This window comes from Cucurbita moschata, unplaced genomic scaffold (assembly GCF_002738365.1).
Source record: "Cucurbita moschata cultivar Rifu unplaced genomic scaffold, Cmos_1.0 Cmo_Scf00015, whole genome shotgun sequence".
Classification (NCBI taxonomy): Eukaryota; Viridiplantae; Streptophyta; class Magnoliopsida; order Cucurbitales; family Cucurbitaceae; genus Cucurbita; species Cucurbita moschata.
The window spans coordinates 3,349,704-3,368,655 of NW_019268531.1; the positions used below are offsets into that span (position 1 = coordinate 3,349,704).

General features: G+C 37.6%; 4 protein-coding genes across 4 annotated transcripts; 2 read left to right on the forward strand and 2 right to left on the reverse strand.

The window, feature by feature from the left end:
* Positions 1–471: 471 nt before the first annotated feature.
* LOC111453720 (fructose-1,6-bisphosphatase, chloroplastic-like) lies at positions 472–2,317 on the forward strand. Its single transcript, XM_023094936.1, has 4 exons — positions 472–944; positions 1,168–1,395; positions 1,488–1,994; positions 2,108–2,317. Exons 1-4 carry the CDS (start codon positions 516–518, stop codon positions 2,177–2,179), a joined length of 1,236 nt encoding a protein of 411 aa, XP_022950704.1. The 5' UTR covers positions 472–515; the 3' UTR covers positions 2,180–2,317.
* Positions 2,318–7,893: 5,576 nt separating this feature from the next.
* LOC111453722 (L-type lectin-domain containing receptor kinase IV.4-like) lies at positions 7,894–9,385 on the forward strand. Its single transcript, XM_023094939.1, has one exon. It carries the CDS (start codon positions 8,117–8,119, stop codon positions 9,248–9,250), a length of 1,134 nt encoding a protein of 377 aa, XP_022950707.1. The 5' UTR covers positions 7,894–8,116; the 3' UTR covers positions 9,251–9,385.
* Positions 9,386–10,194: 809 nt separating this feature from the next.
* On the reverse strand, positions 10,195–12,418 carry LOC111453718 (tubulin beta chain-like). Its single transcript, XM_023094934.1, has 3 exons — positions 11,879–12,418; positions 11,508–11,777; positions 10,195–11,193 (listed from the first exon to the last, which is right to left on the reverse strand). Exons 1-3 carry the CDS (start codon positions 12,270–12,272, stop codon positions 10,517–10,519), a joined length of 1,341 nt encoding a protein of 446 aa, XP_022950702.1. The 5' UTR covers positions 12,273–12,418; the 3' UTR covers positions 10,195–10,516.
* A 1,630-nt stretch (positions 12,419–14,048) lies between these two features.
* Positions 14,049–18,224, reverse strand: LOC111453719 (protein SSUH2 homolog). The gene is made up of 7 exons (XM_023094935.1): positions 17,924–18,224; positions 17,615–17,809; positions 17,286–17,352; positions 16,811–17,142; positions 16,016–16,157; positions 15,672–15,797; positions 14,049–14,692 (listed from the first exon to the last, which is right to left on the reverse strand). The coding sequence occupies exons 1-7, from the start codon at positions 17,943–17,945 to the stop codon at positions 14,308–14,310; spliced, it is 1,269 nt and encodes a 422-aa protein (XP_022950703.1). The 5' UTR covers positions 17,946–18,224; the 3' UTR covers positions 14,049–14,307.
* Between the last annotated feature and the right edge of the window lie 728 nt (positions 18,225–18,952).

The window sequence follows — 18,952 nt, forward strand, 5'->3', positions numbered from 1 at the left end:
TTTTTTTTTTTTTTTTTTTTTTTCCTCACTTGTAATATTCTAAAACAAATTATATCATTATTGGGTCTCGTATAAATTTTAAAAATACTTTTAACTTTAAAAAATATTTCAAAAATATCCTTAAATTTTTAAAATTTTTATCAATACCTTAAAAAAAAAATTAAAAATTTGATCGTAAAAACCTTTTAAAGCTTAAAAGGCCGCTAATGCTACTCTTAAAATTTCAATAAAATTTTTTTTTTAAGACATTATAAAAGGGGCATAATTTTAAAAAATTAAAAAATTAAATAATGGCTTCCCCTTGAATTCAGAGACTATTGGGCTTCTAATGGGCCCAATAAAGCCCAGACAAAAACCCCAAAACGAAATCCAATCTTGCATTGAACTCCGGAAGAAGCGTAATCACAGAAGAGAGAGAGATAAAGTGGGTCCCAAAATCGCCGAAATCGTTTCGAACCTCATAAGTTCAGAGCCTAAGCGCCAGAGAGGAGAACGAACAAGAAGAAGAATTGTCAATGGCTTCCGCCACAGCAACGGCGTCGCCTTGCCATGTCTCATCGCCAGTAGTCTGTCGATCACTCTCGCGCCTCTCTCCATTTCACCTCTCCGTCTCATCCACCGTTCATCCGCCATGCCGTGGAAACAGAAGGCATGGCGGCGGTGTTGCTGTAGTCCGGTGCTCGGCGGTCGAAGCGGCAAAAGAAGTGGAAACGAAAAAGAAAGGCACGTTTCTTATTGAGACGTTGACGAATTGGCTGCTGAAACAGGAACAGGCCGGAGTGATCGACGCGGAACTGACGATTGTGCTTTCGAGCATTTCGATGGCGTGTAAGCAAATTGCTTCGCTGGTGCAGAGGGCGAGCATTTCGAACTTGACCGGAGTTCAGGGAGCCGTCAATGTTCAGGGAGAGGATCAGAAAAAGCTGGACGTCGTCTCTAATGAGGTTCGTAATTTCGTACTCTGCTCTAGAACAATCACAAGAAACAAAAGATTTAGGACAATGATCTTAAATTGTTTATATATAGATTTAGGACAATGATCTTAAATTGTTTATATATATATACAAAAGTATCATTAATTACTAATTAAAATTATATTTACCTAGATATTAAGAATCGTGATATAGATTAAATTCAACAAGCCTGAATCCGTGTACATTGGCATAGGTATTCTCCAATTGCTTGAGATCAAGCGGGCGAACAGGGATTATAGCATCGGAGGAAGAAGATGTGCCAGTAGCCGTAGAAGAGAGCTACTCCGGCAACTACATCGTCGTTTTTGACCCACTCGACGGCTCCTCCAACATCGATGCCGCCGTCTCCACCGGTTCCATCTTCGGCATCTACAGCCCAAATGACGAGTGCCTCGGCGACATTGTCGGGGACGACTCCACTGTAAGTCCATCCTCGTTCTCTTTTCCACGACCTCCCCTAAATACGGGGCATCAAAACATGCGCTAACTGTTTGATGAAATGCCGAGGAGCAGCTAGGCACAACAGAACAGAGATGCGTTGTGAATGTGTGTCAACCAGGAAGCAACCTGCTGGCTGCTGGCTATTGCATGTACTCAAGCTCCATAATCTTCGTGCTCACCATTGGACAAGGCGTTTTTGCGTTTACTTTAGACCCCATGTATGGAGAATTTGTGCTGACACAAGAGAACATCCAAATTCCCAAGGCTGGGAAAATTTATGCGTTTAATGAAGGAAATTATCAGCTGTGGGATGACAAATTGAAGAAGTACATTGATGATCTGAAGGATCCAGGCCCCAGTGGGAAGCCATATTCTGCTAGATATATCGGTAGCTTGGTGGGTGATTTCCATAGAACCTTACTTTATGGTGGCATTTATGGGTACCCGAGAGACAAGAAAAGCAAGAATGGGAAGCTGAGGCTCTTGTACGAGTGTGCTCCAATGAGTTTCATAGTGGAACAAGCTGGAGGCAAAGGCTCAGATGGCCATCAAAGAATTCTTGACATACAGCCAACAGAGGTTAGTTCGTCTAATCCATGTGATCTTACTTTTAGGACCTTGAAAATCTGTTGAAGTGGAATTGTGATCTGGGTTTGATTCAATTTTCTTTTGGTTTTGTGTTAATGGAATAGATCCACCAACGTGTTCCTCTGTATATTGGGAGCGTGGAAGAAGTAGAGAAGGTGGAAAAGTACCTAGCTTGATTGATAAACATGGAAAGGACAGATAATTGGATTTGGGTTGATTGGAGATGAAGAAAAAGGTATGTCAATTGTATTTTATTCTTATACAGTTCATTTCAATCTTGAATAAAATTTTGATGCAGTTCATATTTGCTTTCATATTGATTATTGAACTTTAGCTCGTTTGAAATTGAATTGCCTTTAAAATCAAGATGTTTTAACTAAATATTAAGCTAAATTATTCATTTTGTGATCAAAGTCACCTGTAACGTAGGAGGAAAATCATAATAGTTTAAATAAAAATAATGTTCCTTTCTTCCAACTTAGGGACATATATATCTCACTTGTTCTACTAAAAAATTTTAAGGAAAAAAAAAATCCCTCCAGGCCCAACAAAGTGTTTCACTTTTATATGGGCTCAATGGCAAGCCCGGCCCACAGCCGAGACAGTAATCGGAAACTGGTTTCTGTGATGAAGATGGCCCGTGGGCTTCTGATTTGGAGCCCAATTTCTCTTTCCTCTGGCTGCCCATTTTCCCGTCCTTTCCTTCTCCTCTCGATGTCAAGCTCGTTCTCTTGCTGGGGACTATCGGTGTTAGTAGTAATCCTCAACGATCCTCCTTTCGAACTCTTTTCACTGGCCCAATTTCTCTTTCCTCTGCCCATTTTCTCGTCCTTTCCTTCTCTCATTGAAGCTCGTTCTCTTGCTAGGGATTATCCTAGTTAGTAATAATTCCCAACAATCCTCCTTTCGAACTTCTTTCACTAGAGTCCTCGAACAAAATACACCATTTGTTTGAAACTTTAGTCACTTTTGACTACACCTTCGAGACCCACAATTTTTTGTTAGACATTTGAAGATTTTATCGACATGGCTAAGTTTAGGGCAGGACTCTGATACTATGTTAGGAATCACAGATCTCCATGATGGTATGATATTATCCACTTTGAGCATAAGCTCTCGTGTCTTTGCTTTGGGCTCCCCCCAAAAGGCCTCATACTCATGTTAATGAGATAGTATTTTCCACCTATAAATCCACGATCTTCTACTAAATTAGCCAACGTGGGACTCACTCCCAATAATAATCCTCAACCATCCCAACCTAAATTTCAAGGTATATTCCACTGTTTGATTTCTGGGGTTTTCGCACATTTTGGTTTGGTGTGTTATTTGGCATAAAAATTGAAGAATGAGTTTGAAATTCATTAAGTAGAAGTGGAAAACAGAGAAGCCATCTAACCATTAGCCTTTGTCGATTCATAATCATCATAAGAACTTGCAAGGATCTTGTTTGGTCCTTCGAGTTATTCAACTCACTGTGAACAATCTTGATTTTATCACCCCTAAAATTATAGTATTGAAAAACAGCATAGCCTATAATGACTAATCAAGCTCTTCGATCACAATAGATTGAGATTTGGTAATCATGTCTGCAAATTTTTGGGTTTGTTTGAGATAGAAGTGAAAGATGTCATGGTTTTATTACTTCATCATCCTTCCTTTTGAAGCCAAGTGTGGTGTGAAAGCTTTTGGTATCTTACGGAGAAGTTTGGTTAAGGAGTGACTCTACTAATTTCAGAGTTATTTTCTCAAACAAAAAGCTTAAGTTCTCTGGCTAATGCTCCCAAAGCGATGTTCTACGAGTTGCTGATTGAAGAATCTCATGGAGTTGGAGGATAGGTGTAAGAGTCTATCATTAAATATTGTCCTCTTCGAGTTTTTCCTTTCAAACTTCTCTTAAGGTTTTAAAACGCGTCTAGTAGAGAGAGGTTTCCACACCCGTATAAAGAATGTTTTGTTTCCCTCTCTAATAGATGTGTGATCTCAAAATCCACTCCATTTGGGGCCCAGCTCCCTCGTTAGCACTCGTTCTCTTCTCCAATTGATGTAGAATCCCAGTCCATCCCTTTTTGAGACACAACGTCCTTGTTGGCACACCGTCTAATATCCACTCTCTTCGAAATTCAGCTTCCTTACTGGCACATCGCCATCCAATATCTGGCTCTTATACTATTTGTAACGTCACTAGTTAGCCTAATAAAATTAAGGACATTACACAGCTCTCAACTCTCAACTCACAGGTACATCCATGAACCAACGAACAGGAGCTATGTTCTTCAATTGCCGAACAGAACAGCTCACTTCAATATAGACTTGGACAGAATATCCCTCCACGGTCGCAGCATTTATTTCTAACCTCCTTTGTTCAAAAAATGGTAAAGAACATAAAAGAAAATGGTGCTAAAGAATGGATATGAGATGCCCAATGGATTGAAACTCACATGGGCTGCTTCTGCTGTCCCTTTTGCCTCAAAATCTTTATTTAATGCAAACATGTGAGTGTTGTAGTTAAGTCACTACCTCCTCCTTTGCCCCACATCTCACTTTCACCCTTCCATCCTCGTCAATAACTTACCTCTCTTTTACATTTGTTTTCACTTTCTATTTATTTTTGTCTCTCTCTCACTTTATCTTCTATGATGTTTATGTCGAATCTCGAACTATAGAAGAAGAAATCAAAAGAATCGAGAAGAAAGTATCAAAAGCAACATGTTTGGAAACAGCTCACCACAACTCTCAACCTTCGTATCAATATTATTTCAACCATATTTTATATCGACCACAAACCCCTTTTTGTGTACTAATGAAAATGGGTTGCTTTAAACTCTTCAACTCTTATCAACAATAGTGAAGGCTAAGAAGAGGAAAAACAAAAAATAAGAACGGGGATCACGTTTCTACATTGTTGTCTTACTTTCAAATAATTATACAAACTTATAGTGAATTCGTTACCATTTTTAAGAAAAATTGATGTGATAAATGTAATTCATGCATAGTATAAATACAAATTTTTTTATATAAAAATTTTAATTTCTTCTTTTAAAATTATTTCTCGAAATATAGAGTGTGAATCAAATTTATATTTGAATTGAAATTGAGATACTAATGTAAATTTTTCTCATCTAAATCAAACGAAGGGAGAGACGTGGATCAGAGCTATTATGAAGAATTTCTGGATAATATAGTCTTAGTTTTTCCCCCTTTTTTTTTCTTCATTTTTTCAGGAATTAATTATTAATCAATTTTCCATTTATATAAATGTATTAATTAATGGGACCCACTACCATCCATGTCATGAATCCTATGGAGAGGACATATTCAATTATGAATCTAAGTCATGCTATGCATTAACTGAAGGACAGGCAAAGGTCCTATAAAACAGAAAAAAAAAAAACCAAAAATATATATGTGTGTGAATTTTGCTGTCCATAATAAAAAACTTCACACCGAAAAACTCTAAAAAAATTATAGTCATGTTATTTAAATTTTTGGTCTCGTTTTAATAATATAGTTTTTAAATTATATAGCTAACGTGTCTGGTAGACGTTAACAAATAAGGTTAATGATATTGACCTGTATGATATAGTCGTCGTCAGTCGATGACAAGTAATAGTGGTTGACAACAACTATATTATGAATTGAAATAAAGAAGAGAGAGCATTGGTAATTTAATAATTAAAAAGATTAATATATATGGATAAAAGATATAGGTCACCTCCGCTTTCTATTAATAATAACATAAAAATTAACCGGTAAACAAAACATACTGATAAGTGCAGTTGGGTTGTTTTTTAAAAATTATTTAAAAAATTATACTTATCTACGGTACATGGTATATTAATAACCAAAATCTTATAAAACTCAAATATCACACATTCCCAAATCATAACGCATCATTAGCATCCATTACAACATTAAATATTCTTAATCGTCACAATAATCTTAAAAGTAGAATATGGTTGTAACTTTATTTTCGAGTTTAAAGTTTTCCAAATAATTCATCCATACCTAAAATAAAAAATCCAACCCAATCAAAGTTGTATGGTTTGGATTGAGTAGTTCAAATTAGTCGAGTTCTCATATCATATGAACACTTCTCGTCACAACGACCATTGTAATCGACTCTAAATATTTTTAATCACCAACCAGTTGCATTATATAAAAAAATAAACAATAATAAAAAAAAAATTTAAAAAAACATTAAATTTTTTATCCTAATCTATAAAAAGCGCAAAAAAGAAATTTTGTATTTTGAGAACAAACAAAAAAAAACATTAAAATTTTAAAAAATAACAGTGTGGAAAGGCAATTTGAAAGAAGCAGTTATTGTCGCACAAAGGCTTTTTTGGTAATTTGTTAATATATGCCAATACGACAACACAAAAGCACGCGCACTGCCGTTAAAATTTTCCATGTGAAAAGACCACAAATGCCCTCCTCTATTTGTGTGCACTGTGCGTGCAATCCCACATTGTCCGACACGTCGTCCACTAATCCTTCCACCAATCCACTTTTCTTTCTTTTTCTTTTTTCTTTTAAATTATATATTTGAGATTATTTATACTAAAACTATTCTTTTTTAAATTTAACACAATTATTCGACCTATTACTTTTTTAATTAAAACAACTTTGGTTAAATAATATACCTAACTATAAATTCTTTTAGTTGGATTATTTCGAGTTGTTTGAGTCCTTTATTTTTAATAAAAGTAATTTCTTTATTTATTTTTAAAAAATTTGACATTAAAATCATAGAACACTCTCTATAGAAAAACAAGAAAAGTTGTATTTAGTAAGTATTTTTATTTTCACATTAAAAATCAAATAATGTAAATTTTATTTAAAAGAATATTCGAAGGAATTATTTTAAAGATTTTGAACACTGAGATTGAAGAAGGAATCGTACTCGCTCATGGGTTTGGACAAGTGTCCCATTAATGCTTTCATTTAAAAACAAACAAGGAGCGCGTGACTTCACGACATTCTACTGTCTCCGTCTTTTACATAATTTGTTAAAAACTCCTTTCCTTTTCGCTCTATTTTCAAATTCGCCCATCATTTTTGCTTTTCTTCAAATTATTCCCATACTTTCTTCTTATTAATTATTCGCCCCTACCCCTACGTTAATGATACTTCGTCTTTTTTTCTATTCGCTTTTATTTTTCTCTCAATTTCTATATTAAATTTTAGGAAAATATTAGTGGTTGTATTTTTATTTCTCGACTATGATAATAAAATTATTTATTAAATAATTTTAAATACTCAAATCACGAACCACTCAAATTTGAGGTTAAAAAATTAAAATTATTAGATTCACTCTATTACCGTTGATTTTATTTACCGCTTTCAAAATTGTAGTCTTATCCATAATTTCATTATACCATGCTCGATTATTACGTGTATCTTAAACCATCTTTTTTACCTAATTCCCATCATTTACTCTTTCAACCCCAAAATAATTTTTTTTTCTTATTTATTCATTTTTGATGAATTTCTCCAATAAAAAGAATTAAGATCAATAGTTAGTTTTATTGTTTTATTTATAAAAAAAAAACTTTATTCCTCATTTTTTATCTGATGAAACCCATTTACAAAAAACAATTTTAGATTTGGCAACGTTTTACAGAGTTAGCTTGCTGCGTTTGTGAGAACAAAAATGAGGAATGAATATGGAGATAAGTCAAAAGATCGATATAGAGATGATTATCCATGATTTTTTTGTCATTGTTGGTCATTTTTTGCAAGAACGGGTACTAAAGATAGATATCGAGGAAAATGAGTCGTGAATATTTGGAAATTGAGGGGCAAATTTGAAAAGTGAAAGAGCATGAGGGGCATGATAGCAAAAAGAATAGAGTTAATTAAAGACTTGCATTTAGTTTCATCGAGGTTCGAACCCACCCACCCAACCCCCACAACATTCTATTATTCTTTACTTTCTCCTTCAGCTTTCCATATCTTCAAACCCTAAGTGAAAAGAAATTAGGAACAAATTGCAGAAGAACAGAGAAAAGTTCAGTCGCAGTTGAAACAATATGTTTTTACTCCACTAGCCTACTTCCTTCCTTCCTTTCAACCCCACACACACTCCTTCTCAACCTCTCACTTCATCAGCCATGGCGGCGTTTCATCTCTCTAACTCTTTCCCCTCACCCACCATTTCCATCTTCTTGTTCTTCTTCCTTTTATTCAAATCCATCGATTCTCTTTCGTCTCCTTCATTTTCCCTTTCTGGGTTTCGTGGAGATCCACAGTTTGAACTCAATGTCGCTCTGTACGGTGATGCGGCGGTTGTCGGCGACGGCAGTGCTCTCAGCCTCAGCGGTCCGGTCAGTTCCAGTGCTGGGCGAATCGTGTACAAGAAACCCATCAGGCTTGTTCGAGGTAAATCGAGGAGATTCATGTCTTTCTCGACTGATTTCTTATTTTCTTTGTCGCCAAACACAAGGGGGGAGGGTGGATTGGGTTTTGTTATTGTTCCAAGTAGTTTTAACGTTAGTGCCTTTGGTAACGGACCATTTGGGCTTCATTTTGGATCGGAGAAGAAACAGAAGATGAACATGATCGTTGTTAAATTTGGGACTTCTTATGATTCTGAGAATGGCGATCTGATTAGAACGGTGGTAGGAATTGATATGGGTTACAAGAGTAATGTTTCAATAGCTGGTTCAGGCATTGTTTCAAACAGTTCATCTGCATTAATTAGGGAGAAGATTTTACACGCCTGGATAGATTACGAGGTGGGTTCTAGGCAATTAGAAGTAAGATTAGCAGAAAATAGCGAGAACAAGAGGCCATCTGTGCCATTACTTTCATTCCCAATCGATCTCTCCCAGATTTGGGGAGAAGATGAGGAAGTGGTGGTGGGATTGAGTTCATCAAATGGGAACTCATCATCCCAGCCATGTTTAGTCTATTCTTGGAGCTTCAAGCTCAAGAGCATTCCGAATTGGATGCATTCAGAGCCGCTCGATCCAAAGACGATCGCCATTGCCAGGGAATCGGAACCCCAAATCGTTGTCAAGGATGGGAAGAATTGCTTGATGAGAGTGGTTTCGGGCATGATTTTTGGGACTGGATGTGGGGCATTGACAGCCTTCGTTGCATTGTATTTATGGAGCATCTTTGGGCATAGGCGAGCAGTGGTGCCTGAGGAGTATGCGATGCAGCAGATGGATGTGAAGTACGAGAAAGTTGTGGTGTTGGACAAAGGCATCGAAGATTATGGTAAGAAGAAGGTCGATGTTTGAGTTTGAAAACAAAAGAATTGTATTTGTGGAGAGGTTTTTCCTTTTGCTGTGTTGCTGTAATTTGGCTATCAATTGTCTAAAGATGTAGTTTTTTAGTTACCCATGTAATGGAACCACCTCTTTTAACCTGCCCAACCCCACAGCTTAAACATTTGAATCCTAAGAACTTGTCAAATCCAAACACAGCCCTGACCAAGCGTAACCTTCCGATGAATCCTAAGCCTTCTAGCCTTTCGATAAAGTTGAAAGTTCGAATTTTCATTGTTATATATTCCTACGTTTCAATGTTGTTTATGTTCAACTTAAATCAGAAGCTCAAAATTTCTTTTTTGCTCGTGAAGTTTGTGAGATCTTACATTGGTTGGAGAGGAAAATGAAACATTTTTTTATAAGGGTATAGAAATTTCTCCCCATTAGACAATTTTAAAACTATAAGGTTAACGGCGATATGTAATGGGTCTAAACAGACAATATGTATTAGTGGTGGGCTTGAACCATTACAAATCGTATCCATCACAGATGGGTTGGAGAAGGGAACGAAACATTACTTAAGGGTGTGAAGGGAACGAAACATTACTTAAGAGTGAAAAATTGTAAGGCTAGACAATATGTGCTAACAATGAGCTTGCTAATGGTAGAAATGCGGACGTTTGTGAGGTCTCACATCGGTTGTAAGGAGAAATTTAACATTTTTTTTATAAGGGTGTGGAAATATGGAAATATCCATGACAATACGTGAGCTAAAGCAGACAATATGTACTACCGATGAAAAAGCGAACAATCTGTGCTAGCATAGAGATTGAGGTGTATCCTAAAATATGTGAGCGAGCTGTTGCAATATTGAACCACCCTCTAGAAATAAAAATATAATTACTTATTTGTGATCCAAAAAGCTAGAATGAATTCAATCAAAGAACAAAGAACATTTACAAGGACTGTAAGGATGCCTCATCCACAATTTACAGATATTTCAAAATAAAAACAAAGAACACTTGCAAAACAGTCCCAAACTGGCCTAGCTTTGATATTCGAACCAAGGGAAATCAGCTAGTGAAAGTGATGTTCATATATGGGATTACACAAACAATTCATTATCAGCTACGGTAAAAATTTAACTGTCTGCAGACACAATCAGTTCAAAAGTCGAGCACAACATAGAGATAAAAGACAACACAAAATAGACAAATCCATAAGACTAGCAACAGAAGTTGCAACATATTACACAATCCCTACAAACATAAAACCCCCACATTCTATCTCATCTTCTTACACATTATCTTCTGGGTCCTCTTCTTCTTCGTCGTAATATTCCTCATCGGCTGTGGCGTCTTGGTACTGCTGGTACTCAGAAACCAGATCATTCATGTTACTTTCAGCCTCAGTGAACTCCATCTCGTCCATACCTTCACCTGTGTACCAGTGCAAGAAAGCTTTCCTCCTAAACATGGCAGTGAACTGCTCACTCACACGGCGGAACATTTCCTGAATTGATGTGGAATTTCCAATGAACGTTGAAGCCATCTTCAGACCAGTTGGAGGAATATCACAAACAGTCGATTTAACATTGTTTGGAATCCACTCCACAAAGTAAGAAGAGTTCTTGTTCTGCACGTTGAGCATTTGCTCATCTACCTCCTTCGTGCTCATCTTGCCTCTGAACATAGCAGAGGCAGTTAAGTAGCGACCGTGTCGTGGGTCTGCAGCACACATCATGTTCTTGGCATCCCACATTTGTTGAGTAAGCTCCGGCACAGTCAGTGCTCTGTACTGCTGGGAACCACGAGATGTGAGAGGAGCAAAACCCACCATGAAAAAGTGGAGACGAGGGAAGGGAATGAGATTAACAGCAAGCTTTCTGAGATCAGAGTTAAGTTGCCCAGGGAATCTCAAACAGCAAGTCACACCGGACATGGTTGCAGAGATCAAATGGTTCAAATCACCAACTGTTCCAACCAGACAAGAGAAACAAATTAGTGCAATAAATGAATTAAAACAATTTGTTTCCAAAACAAAATGCAATAGTAAAAAACATTGAATCTTAGATGTACTTTCTTTCCCACGGGTTCATAATCACTAGACTAGCATAATTCATATCCAGATCTCATCATTTATTAATAACTACCCACACATCAGCTTTAACTCTGTGTACGAAACTCAATACGTGATACAAAAATTAACAAAGAAACAGACAACTACTAAACAGCGTGTTGAAAGTAAAGAAGAAAATTCCAGATGTTTAAACGAAGATAGATCTTACAGCTTGGAGTGGTGAGCTTGAGGGTACGGAAGCAAATATCATAGAGAGCTTCATTGTCAAGAACCATGCACTCATCTGCATTTTCAACCAGTTGATGAACTGAGAGAGTAGCGTTGTAAGGCTCAACGACAGTATCAGAAACTTTGGGAGATGGAAAGACGGAGAAGGTAAGCATCATCCTGTCCGGATATTCTTCTCTGATCTTCGAAATCAGAAGAGTACCCATCCCAGATCCAGTTCCCCCTCCTAGAGAGTGACACACCTGAAACCCTAAAAAACCACAAGACCGCACCAACGTTCAGAAAAAATCACAGATATAGATAGAGAGAATCAGAAACAGAAACAGAAACAGAGGCAGATCAATAACAAACCTTGCAAACAATCACAGTTCTCCGCCTCCTTCCGGACGACATCGAGCACGGAATCAATAAGCTCAGCACCCTCAGTGTAGTGACCTTTAGCCCAGTTGTTTCCAGCACCAGATTGACCAAAAACAAAATTATCCGGCCGGAAGATCTGACCATAAAGCCCAGATCTGATACTGTCCATAGTACCAGGTTCAAGATCCATGAGAACAGCGCGAGGTACATACCTCCCGCAACTAGCTTCATTGTAGTAGACATTAATCCTCTCAAGCTGAAGATCGGAATCTCCCTGATACTTCCCGGTGGTATCGATGCCGTGCTCGGCGCATACAACTTCCCAGAACTTGGCACCGATCTGGTTGCCACATTGCCCACCCTGAACGTGAAGGATCTCTCTCATTTTTCCGCAGAAGAATTGGATTTCTGTGAGAAATGCGAGAGAGGAAGAAGAAGGGCGGGGAAAATAAATGGGAAGTTGTTGGGACGGAGAGAGATTAAGAGGTTACCTTTCTTACAGAGAGAGAGAGAGAAAGAGAATTGGTTTATAAAGGGGGAAGAGAGAGAAACCGGGAATTAGGGTTTCTCTTTGGTTGTAGAGAGAGAAACGAGCTGTGAAATGCAACGGGCTACCTGGTGGAGTGGTAACGGTAAATGAAATGCGCTGGAAGGTTTTCAAATTTTGAATTTCAAATTTCATTTAACAGCTGGACAAAATACCCGGCCCTTTCCCCCAAATCCAATAAATAAAAAATTAAAAATATCAACAAAAAAAAAAAAAAGTCTACGAAAATAAATAATAAGATATTTGTGAGGTGTCAACATTTTTTATGACGTAATTAAGCAGTCCATGTGTTTATTTATATAAACCAGAAAAATATGTATTTAATTTTTTATTCCAATTAAAACTTAAAATTAATTCTTTTTTATTGTGATGATTTATATACTAGAAAAGGCATTATTAATTCCAATGAAATAATTCCTAAGTTGACATTTTTAAAAATACTATAATTAATAATAATGATAATGAATGTGATTAATTAATTACTATTTGATTTTAAAAAAAATAAATATCTCCTTATTTAATCATCCAATATTTATATATATATATATAGTCGTTGATCTTTTCGGTTTTGGCTCTAATTTTTTGAATAAAAAATATAAATTAAATATTTTGAATAGTTAAATAAATAAATGCATAATCACGAGAAAGCATAGATCGTCCAGATTGTCCTCGAAAATCTAAAAAAGAAAAAGAGAAAAATCGAAGGTTAAAATTGTCATTTAAGTTAAATGATATGGACAAAAATGGGAGAAGATGAGTTAGATAAAAATAAATAAATAAATAATCATTTGATATTAAATTTAACACCCACCCCTTATATGGGATGTGGACCCTTTTGTCTTAAATGGCAGCGACATTTCGACAACTCTTTTTTGTTTTTGTTTTTAAAACAACTTACCTTTCATTTTAATATATAAAACAAAATATTATAATGAAAATACATGTCCACGTCACCTTTAAATCCATATTTTAAATCTATTGGTTAGATCTGAAGTTGGTTAGAGGGTAACAAATTATTATTTATATGGTGTCAAACCTATCACTTCTAGACTAGTTAAACCTATCCTACAACAGACACGTTTTAAAATGGAAAGTCTAAAAAAGAAGCCCAGAGAAAAAAAAAAAAAAGTCTAGAAAAGAAGCCAAGAAAAAAACCCAAAGAGAACAATAATTGTGAGGGGGAAGTCCCAGGCAAAAAAAAAAAAAAAATCAAAGAGAACAATATCTACTAACGATGATGACCTTGAGCTGTTACTAATTATATTCAAGCCAAACATCAGGTTGTTACTAAAAGACGCTGGCTCCAAAAGGGTGGATTATGAGATCATTGAGCTGTCACTTGGCCCCAAGGGGTGGATTATGAGATCATTGTGTCAGGACGTTGGCTTCAAGGAGGTGAACTATGAGATCTCACATTGATTGTAGAGGGAAACCAATTATTCCTACGTAGAAACCCCTCTCTAACAGAGGCATTTTAAACCCTAAACTTTCATAATTGATTCAATTTAGGTCAATTATTAGCTATTATCACCGTACTCCATTTAAAATCACCTAATTAATTTTATGGAAGCTAGAAAAAACCGGTTTTAGATTCTGGTCCCATGAACATGTAGCTTGAAAGAGAAGTGAATGTGATGTAATTGAAGCCAAACTTTGAAGCAAAGCAAAGCAAACACAGAGAGAGTTCTCGCAGTCACTCTGAAAAGGACAAAGCAAAAAGAAAGGAGACTTAGCCAAAAAGATAGATAACCCATGGCACAATGAGAATAAAATTACACAACAAAGAAGAAGCCCACCATGAGAAGAATTCAGAGTCACAATACAATTCTAACTGGCAGCCAGCCATGTGCATCATCACACCATGTGGTTTTCTTTACAACCTCAGCCACTCCAAGCAAGGACACAGCCCCCAGCAGAACCTTGAGGGGTAGTAGTCCTTCAAGTAAACTTCCTTGCTGAAACCTACAATGTAGAAACTGAAGGACCTTCCATGGTCGGCCATTGTGACGCGGGCCACCGGTACGACTGAGATTATATGTCGTTCACATATCACACGTGCAGTGGGAGCGATGGATGCTCGATCTGCAATCACTTCAGAAGAGAACTTGTTGAGGAAGAAGGAATCTGCAAAGAAAGCTGGAGTACATTGGTAGGCTTGAGTGTTGCATAATTGGACACCTTTGGCTCTGTGGAACACTTCGTCTGGTACAGATGCTGCTCCGCTCATAGCGCTTACTTTTCGAGTCGAAAGTGTCCTCCTGTAAAAGAAGAATTCCTTTCGTGTTGTTGTTGTGCACAGTTTTCAGCAAAAGAGAATATAAAATATAACTGAAGGGGAAGAAACTCGAGTTCATATAAAATATAACCGAAAAGTCATGGACCGTGGCAGCTTTTTTTTTTGTTGCCTTTAATATATGCTTTGGTTCAACAGTGTACGGAACTGCTAAATGACTCTTTTGAGAAGTATGAATTAGAAGGAACTGAAGAATTTCCCATGATAAATCCAGAAGCATGTATAATATTTCAAACTATCATTGTGAGATCTCACATCGGTTGGGGAGAAAAACGACGCAATCATTATAAGGGAGTGGAAACCTCTCCCTAGTAGACACATTTTAAAAACCTTGAGGAGAAACCCGAAAGGCAAAGCTCAAAGAAAACAATATTTGCGAGTAGTGGGCTTGGGCTGTTACAAATGGAACTAGAGCCAGACATTGGGCGATGTGCCAGCGAGAAGGTTGAACCCCGAAGGGGGTAGACATGAGGCAGTGTGCCAACAAAGACGTTGGACCCCGAAGGGGGTGGATTAGGGGGTCCCACATCGATCGGAGAAGGGAACGAGTGCCAGCAAGGATGCCGGGCCCCGAAGGGGAGTGGATTGCGAGATCCCACATTGGTTGGGGAGAAGAACAAAACATTTTTTATAAGGGTGTGGAAACCTCTCCCTAATAGAGGGGTTTTAAAATTTTTGAGAGGAAGCCTGAAAGAGAAAGCCAAAAGAGAATAATCAGAGTTCTTATGGCTTTGCACTGTTATCGTAACAAGGATTCATTTTTATTAAAACCAACCAGCTGGGGGAATTTTTTTGGAATCCCCTCTCGCTCAACTTTAGGCGAAATCCTCGTTTCCGTTCGTATTTCACTCGATCGAATGAATATTACTCTTGCTTCCAATGAGTAAAAACTATAGCTACAGAAACAGCAAGTTCTAAAAATGTATCAGAATTAGAATGCACACCAGCTAACAACGGCAATACTGCGAGTCAGGAGAGAACCACTATGTTGGCATGTCTCACACTTAATTAGGCCACGAGATCCGCAGGTTGCACAAGGAAGTTTTCCCTTGCCATCACATTTTGCACATCTGCACGTAGCAAGAATTATTCAGCATACCGAAACATAATGTGTCAAACAGGAAGTTATCAGTCACCCAGCAGCAGCAGATAAATTTTAGGCTCAGATTATCAAATGCCAAGGTAAGGGACGTTTGAGCTCGAAGCCCATTCTATCATAGCTATAGACCAAGAAGCCAATAATCAAATAAATGCACAAGACATGAGAATCTATCCTTAAATAACTTACATGGAGTCTGATCCATCTCGATGAGCTATCAAACCTCGACCATAACAAGAAGGGCATTGGACCATATGATTTCCAATGTAAAATCCAGGTTCTTGATCTGGGTTACATGTCGGACATACGAGATCTCCTCGTCCTGCACAGACTGCAGAGTTTTTCAAACACGAGTGTTAAAACCGAATGCTTGTGAGCCTAACAATACTAAATGCTTAGCGTTGTCTTCACTTTAGACCCATAAAATTTCCACTCAAGTTAGTTTTGAGATCCTATATCGATTAGGGAGGAGAATGAAACATTGACGCGTTTTAAAGACCTTGAGGGGAAGTCCGAAAGGGAAAGCTCAAAGAGGACAATATCTGCTAGCGGTGAGCTTGGGCAGTTACAGTTGATATTAGAGCCAGACACCAGGCGATATGCCATTAAGTAGACTGGCCCCAATGGGGGGTGGACACGAGGCGGTGTGCCAACAAGGGCACTGAGCCTTGAAAGGAATGGATTGGAGGGTCCTACATCGATTGGAGACAGGAACAAGTGCCAACGAGGACGCTGGGCCTCGAAGGGGGTGGATTGTGAGATCCCACATATGTTAAGGAGGAGAACGAAACATTGTTTATAAGGGTGTGGAAACCTCTCCCTAGCAGACGCATTTTAAAAACCTTGAGGGAAAGTTCGAAAGGAAAAGCCCAAAGAGGACAATTAGATTAGTAGTAATCATCATTAAGTTCAATCAGAAATTCCTATTAAGTTCAAAAGGGAAAGCATTCAACTAGCTACTAAATTAACTTCCAGAATCCTCACCTGAACACTTCTCAATGGTTTCTGAATGAGGAATCCTTTTCCTTGATTCTTTAGAAGGTACATAAAGAGGTGGGAACTCAGATTTCAAATCCAATTCCCAGACTCCAAGCTCGGGTCCATTGTTTCGTCCATCGATCGCACCGCCTTTATATGGCTCGGTTTCTTTTATAACATCCCTTTCCTCTATAAAAGTATCCAGAGTTCCCACATAAACATTACAGTCTTCCACAGCACAAATCTTCCACCTACGAGCAGGACGACTTCCCCAACAACAACGATGACCAACATGATCAATAAGTAGTTCTCTTATCTCTACTTCATCCAATACTTGTCTGCACATAGCTCAATTCACAAGCCACAATAACGATTTGTCACTGAAAGATAGACTTTACACATCACCAGAGAAAGCAAAGGATAGTCTGTAAACTATTTTTGATCAAGAGTTCCTACTTTTTATTGGTTACTATTTTCCTACCTCCCTAAATCATTACTGGTTCGGCCAAACTCTCCTGCATATCCACCTTGATAAGAAAGAGCTTGATCTGAAAATTCATTGAACATCCATTATAATCTACACAAGAACAGATGCAGCAAATTCTACTGATTATTAGCTATGTTCATCACCTCCCTCAAATTTTAAACAGCAATGATCAAATTTCTATCCATACTTAACAAGGAGATTAAGAAAAGAGTTGCAACCAGCAAAATCAATGGAAAATTCAGGCAAGAGTAGTATCATCAAAGCTTCCGTGAAAAATCAAAATCAAGAACACCCATGAACTGATCTTCCGTAAATATGCGTACCTCTAGGATCAGGCTCCGGCGAACTAACCAATGCGCCATGAAGAGAAGGCGGGTAGTAATCAGAAACGTTGGGCGCCGATCGAATTTCCTCGACGCTAACTAGGGTTCCTGCAAATGAATCGGAGGGGTTCGCAGAGCCTGTTCTTTTCAAGTACTGATAATGACTCGATTGATCGCCCAATTCGCTTCGATGTTCTTCCCGAATCCATGGTGAAATAAGAAATGGGGAAAACCCAACAAACAAAATCTGTCAGCGAAGAAAATTGGGACTCTAGAAAGTTTATAATCCCAAAGAGAATAAGAGTGTACCTGAAAGCAAAGGATCCTCCATGTCCGTATCTTCGTGAGCACAATTTGGGGTGGAAGAAATTAGCGTAATAACAAGCCCGTTTCCTTCGTCGCGAAGAAATCAATCAGGCTTGGTGATGGTAGAGGATTTTGGGACGTTGATCTCGATATTTGATAAACTTCCTCCATTATTTTTTGTTTGGTCCACTTACAGATGGAATTAATTCCATTTTTGACGTCTTCTTCCATTGATTGGTTCGTTACTCCGGCTCTTCCTCCTTCATAGAAAAATAAGAACAATCCAACTAGTTTCATCGGTGGGAAGAATTATGGTCTCTATAAACACCATTAAAGGGAGTAAAAATTAGTCAAAAATTAAAAAAAAAAAACTAAATTATTATCAAATGAAGTCTTACATTTGTGATTTGTAATTAAATTTATGGTTACCGTGCCAAATTCATTCATATCAAAAGAAGCTTACATTCTGCGATCTTAACAATTGGAGATCCCTTCGTCAAGTTCATAGAAAATTTCAAACATCATGAATTTAGAAAACCAATGAGCATAAATGTTGATTTAACATAAGATAAGATGCGAGCAAATATCTGCCAAATTGATCATATTGAATGTGGCAGGCCTTTCATGCAAATGCAAGTGGCCTGTAATTGTAGCTTTTTTGAGCCCTTCTTTTGGGCCTTGCTGGGGGAAGTGAGTAGTGGGCTATACTCGATCCAATATTCCCTGACCCTGTTCGCTTTAGCCTGTTACATATCGTCGTCAGTCTCACGATTTTAAAACGCTTTTATTAGAAAAAGGTTTTTACACTCTTATGAGGAATGTTTCGTTCTCATTTCTAGCTGATGTGGGATTTCGGAATCCACCTCCCTTGGCCTCTAATGTCTTTGTTGACACGTTGTTCGGTGTCTGGTGCTGATATCATTTGTAATAGCCCAAGCTCACCGCTAGTCAATATTGTCCCTTACGAACATGTTTTTAAACTTTTATAGCTTTGTTTTCTGGTTTCTCCAAAATGTTTTTTGATAGTGTCTT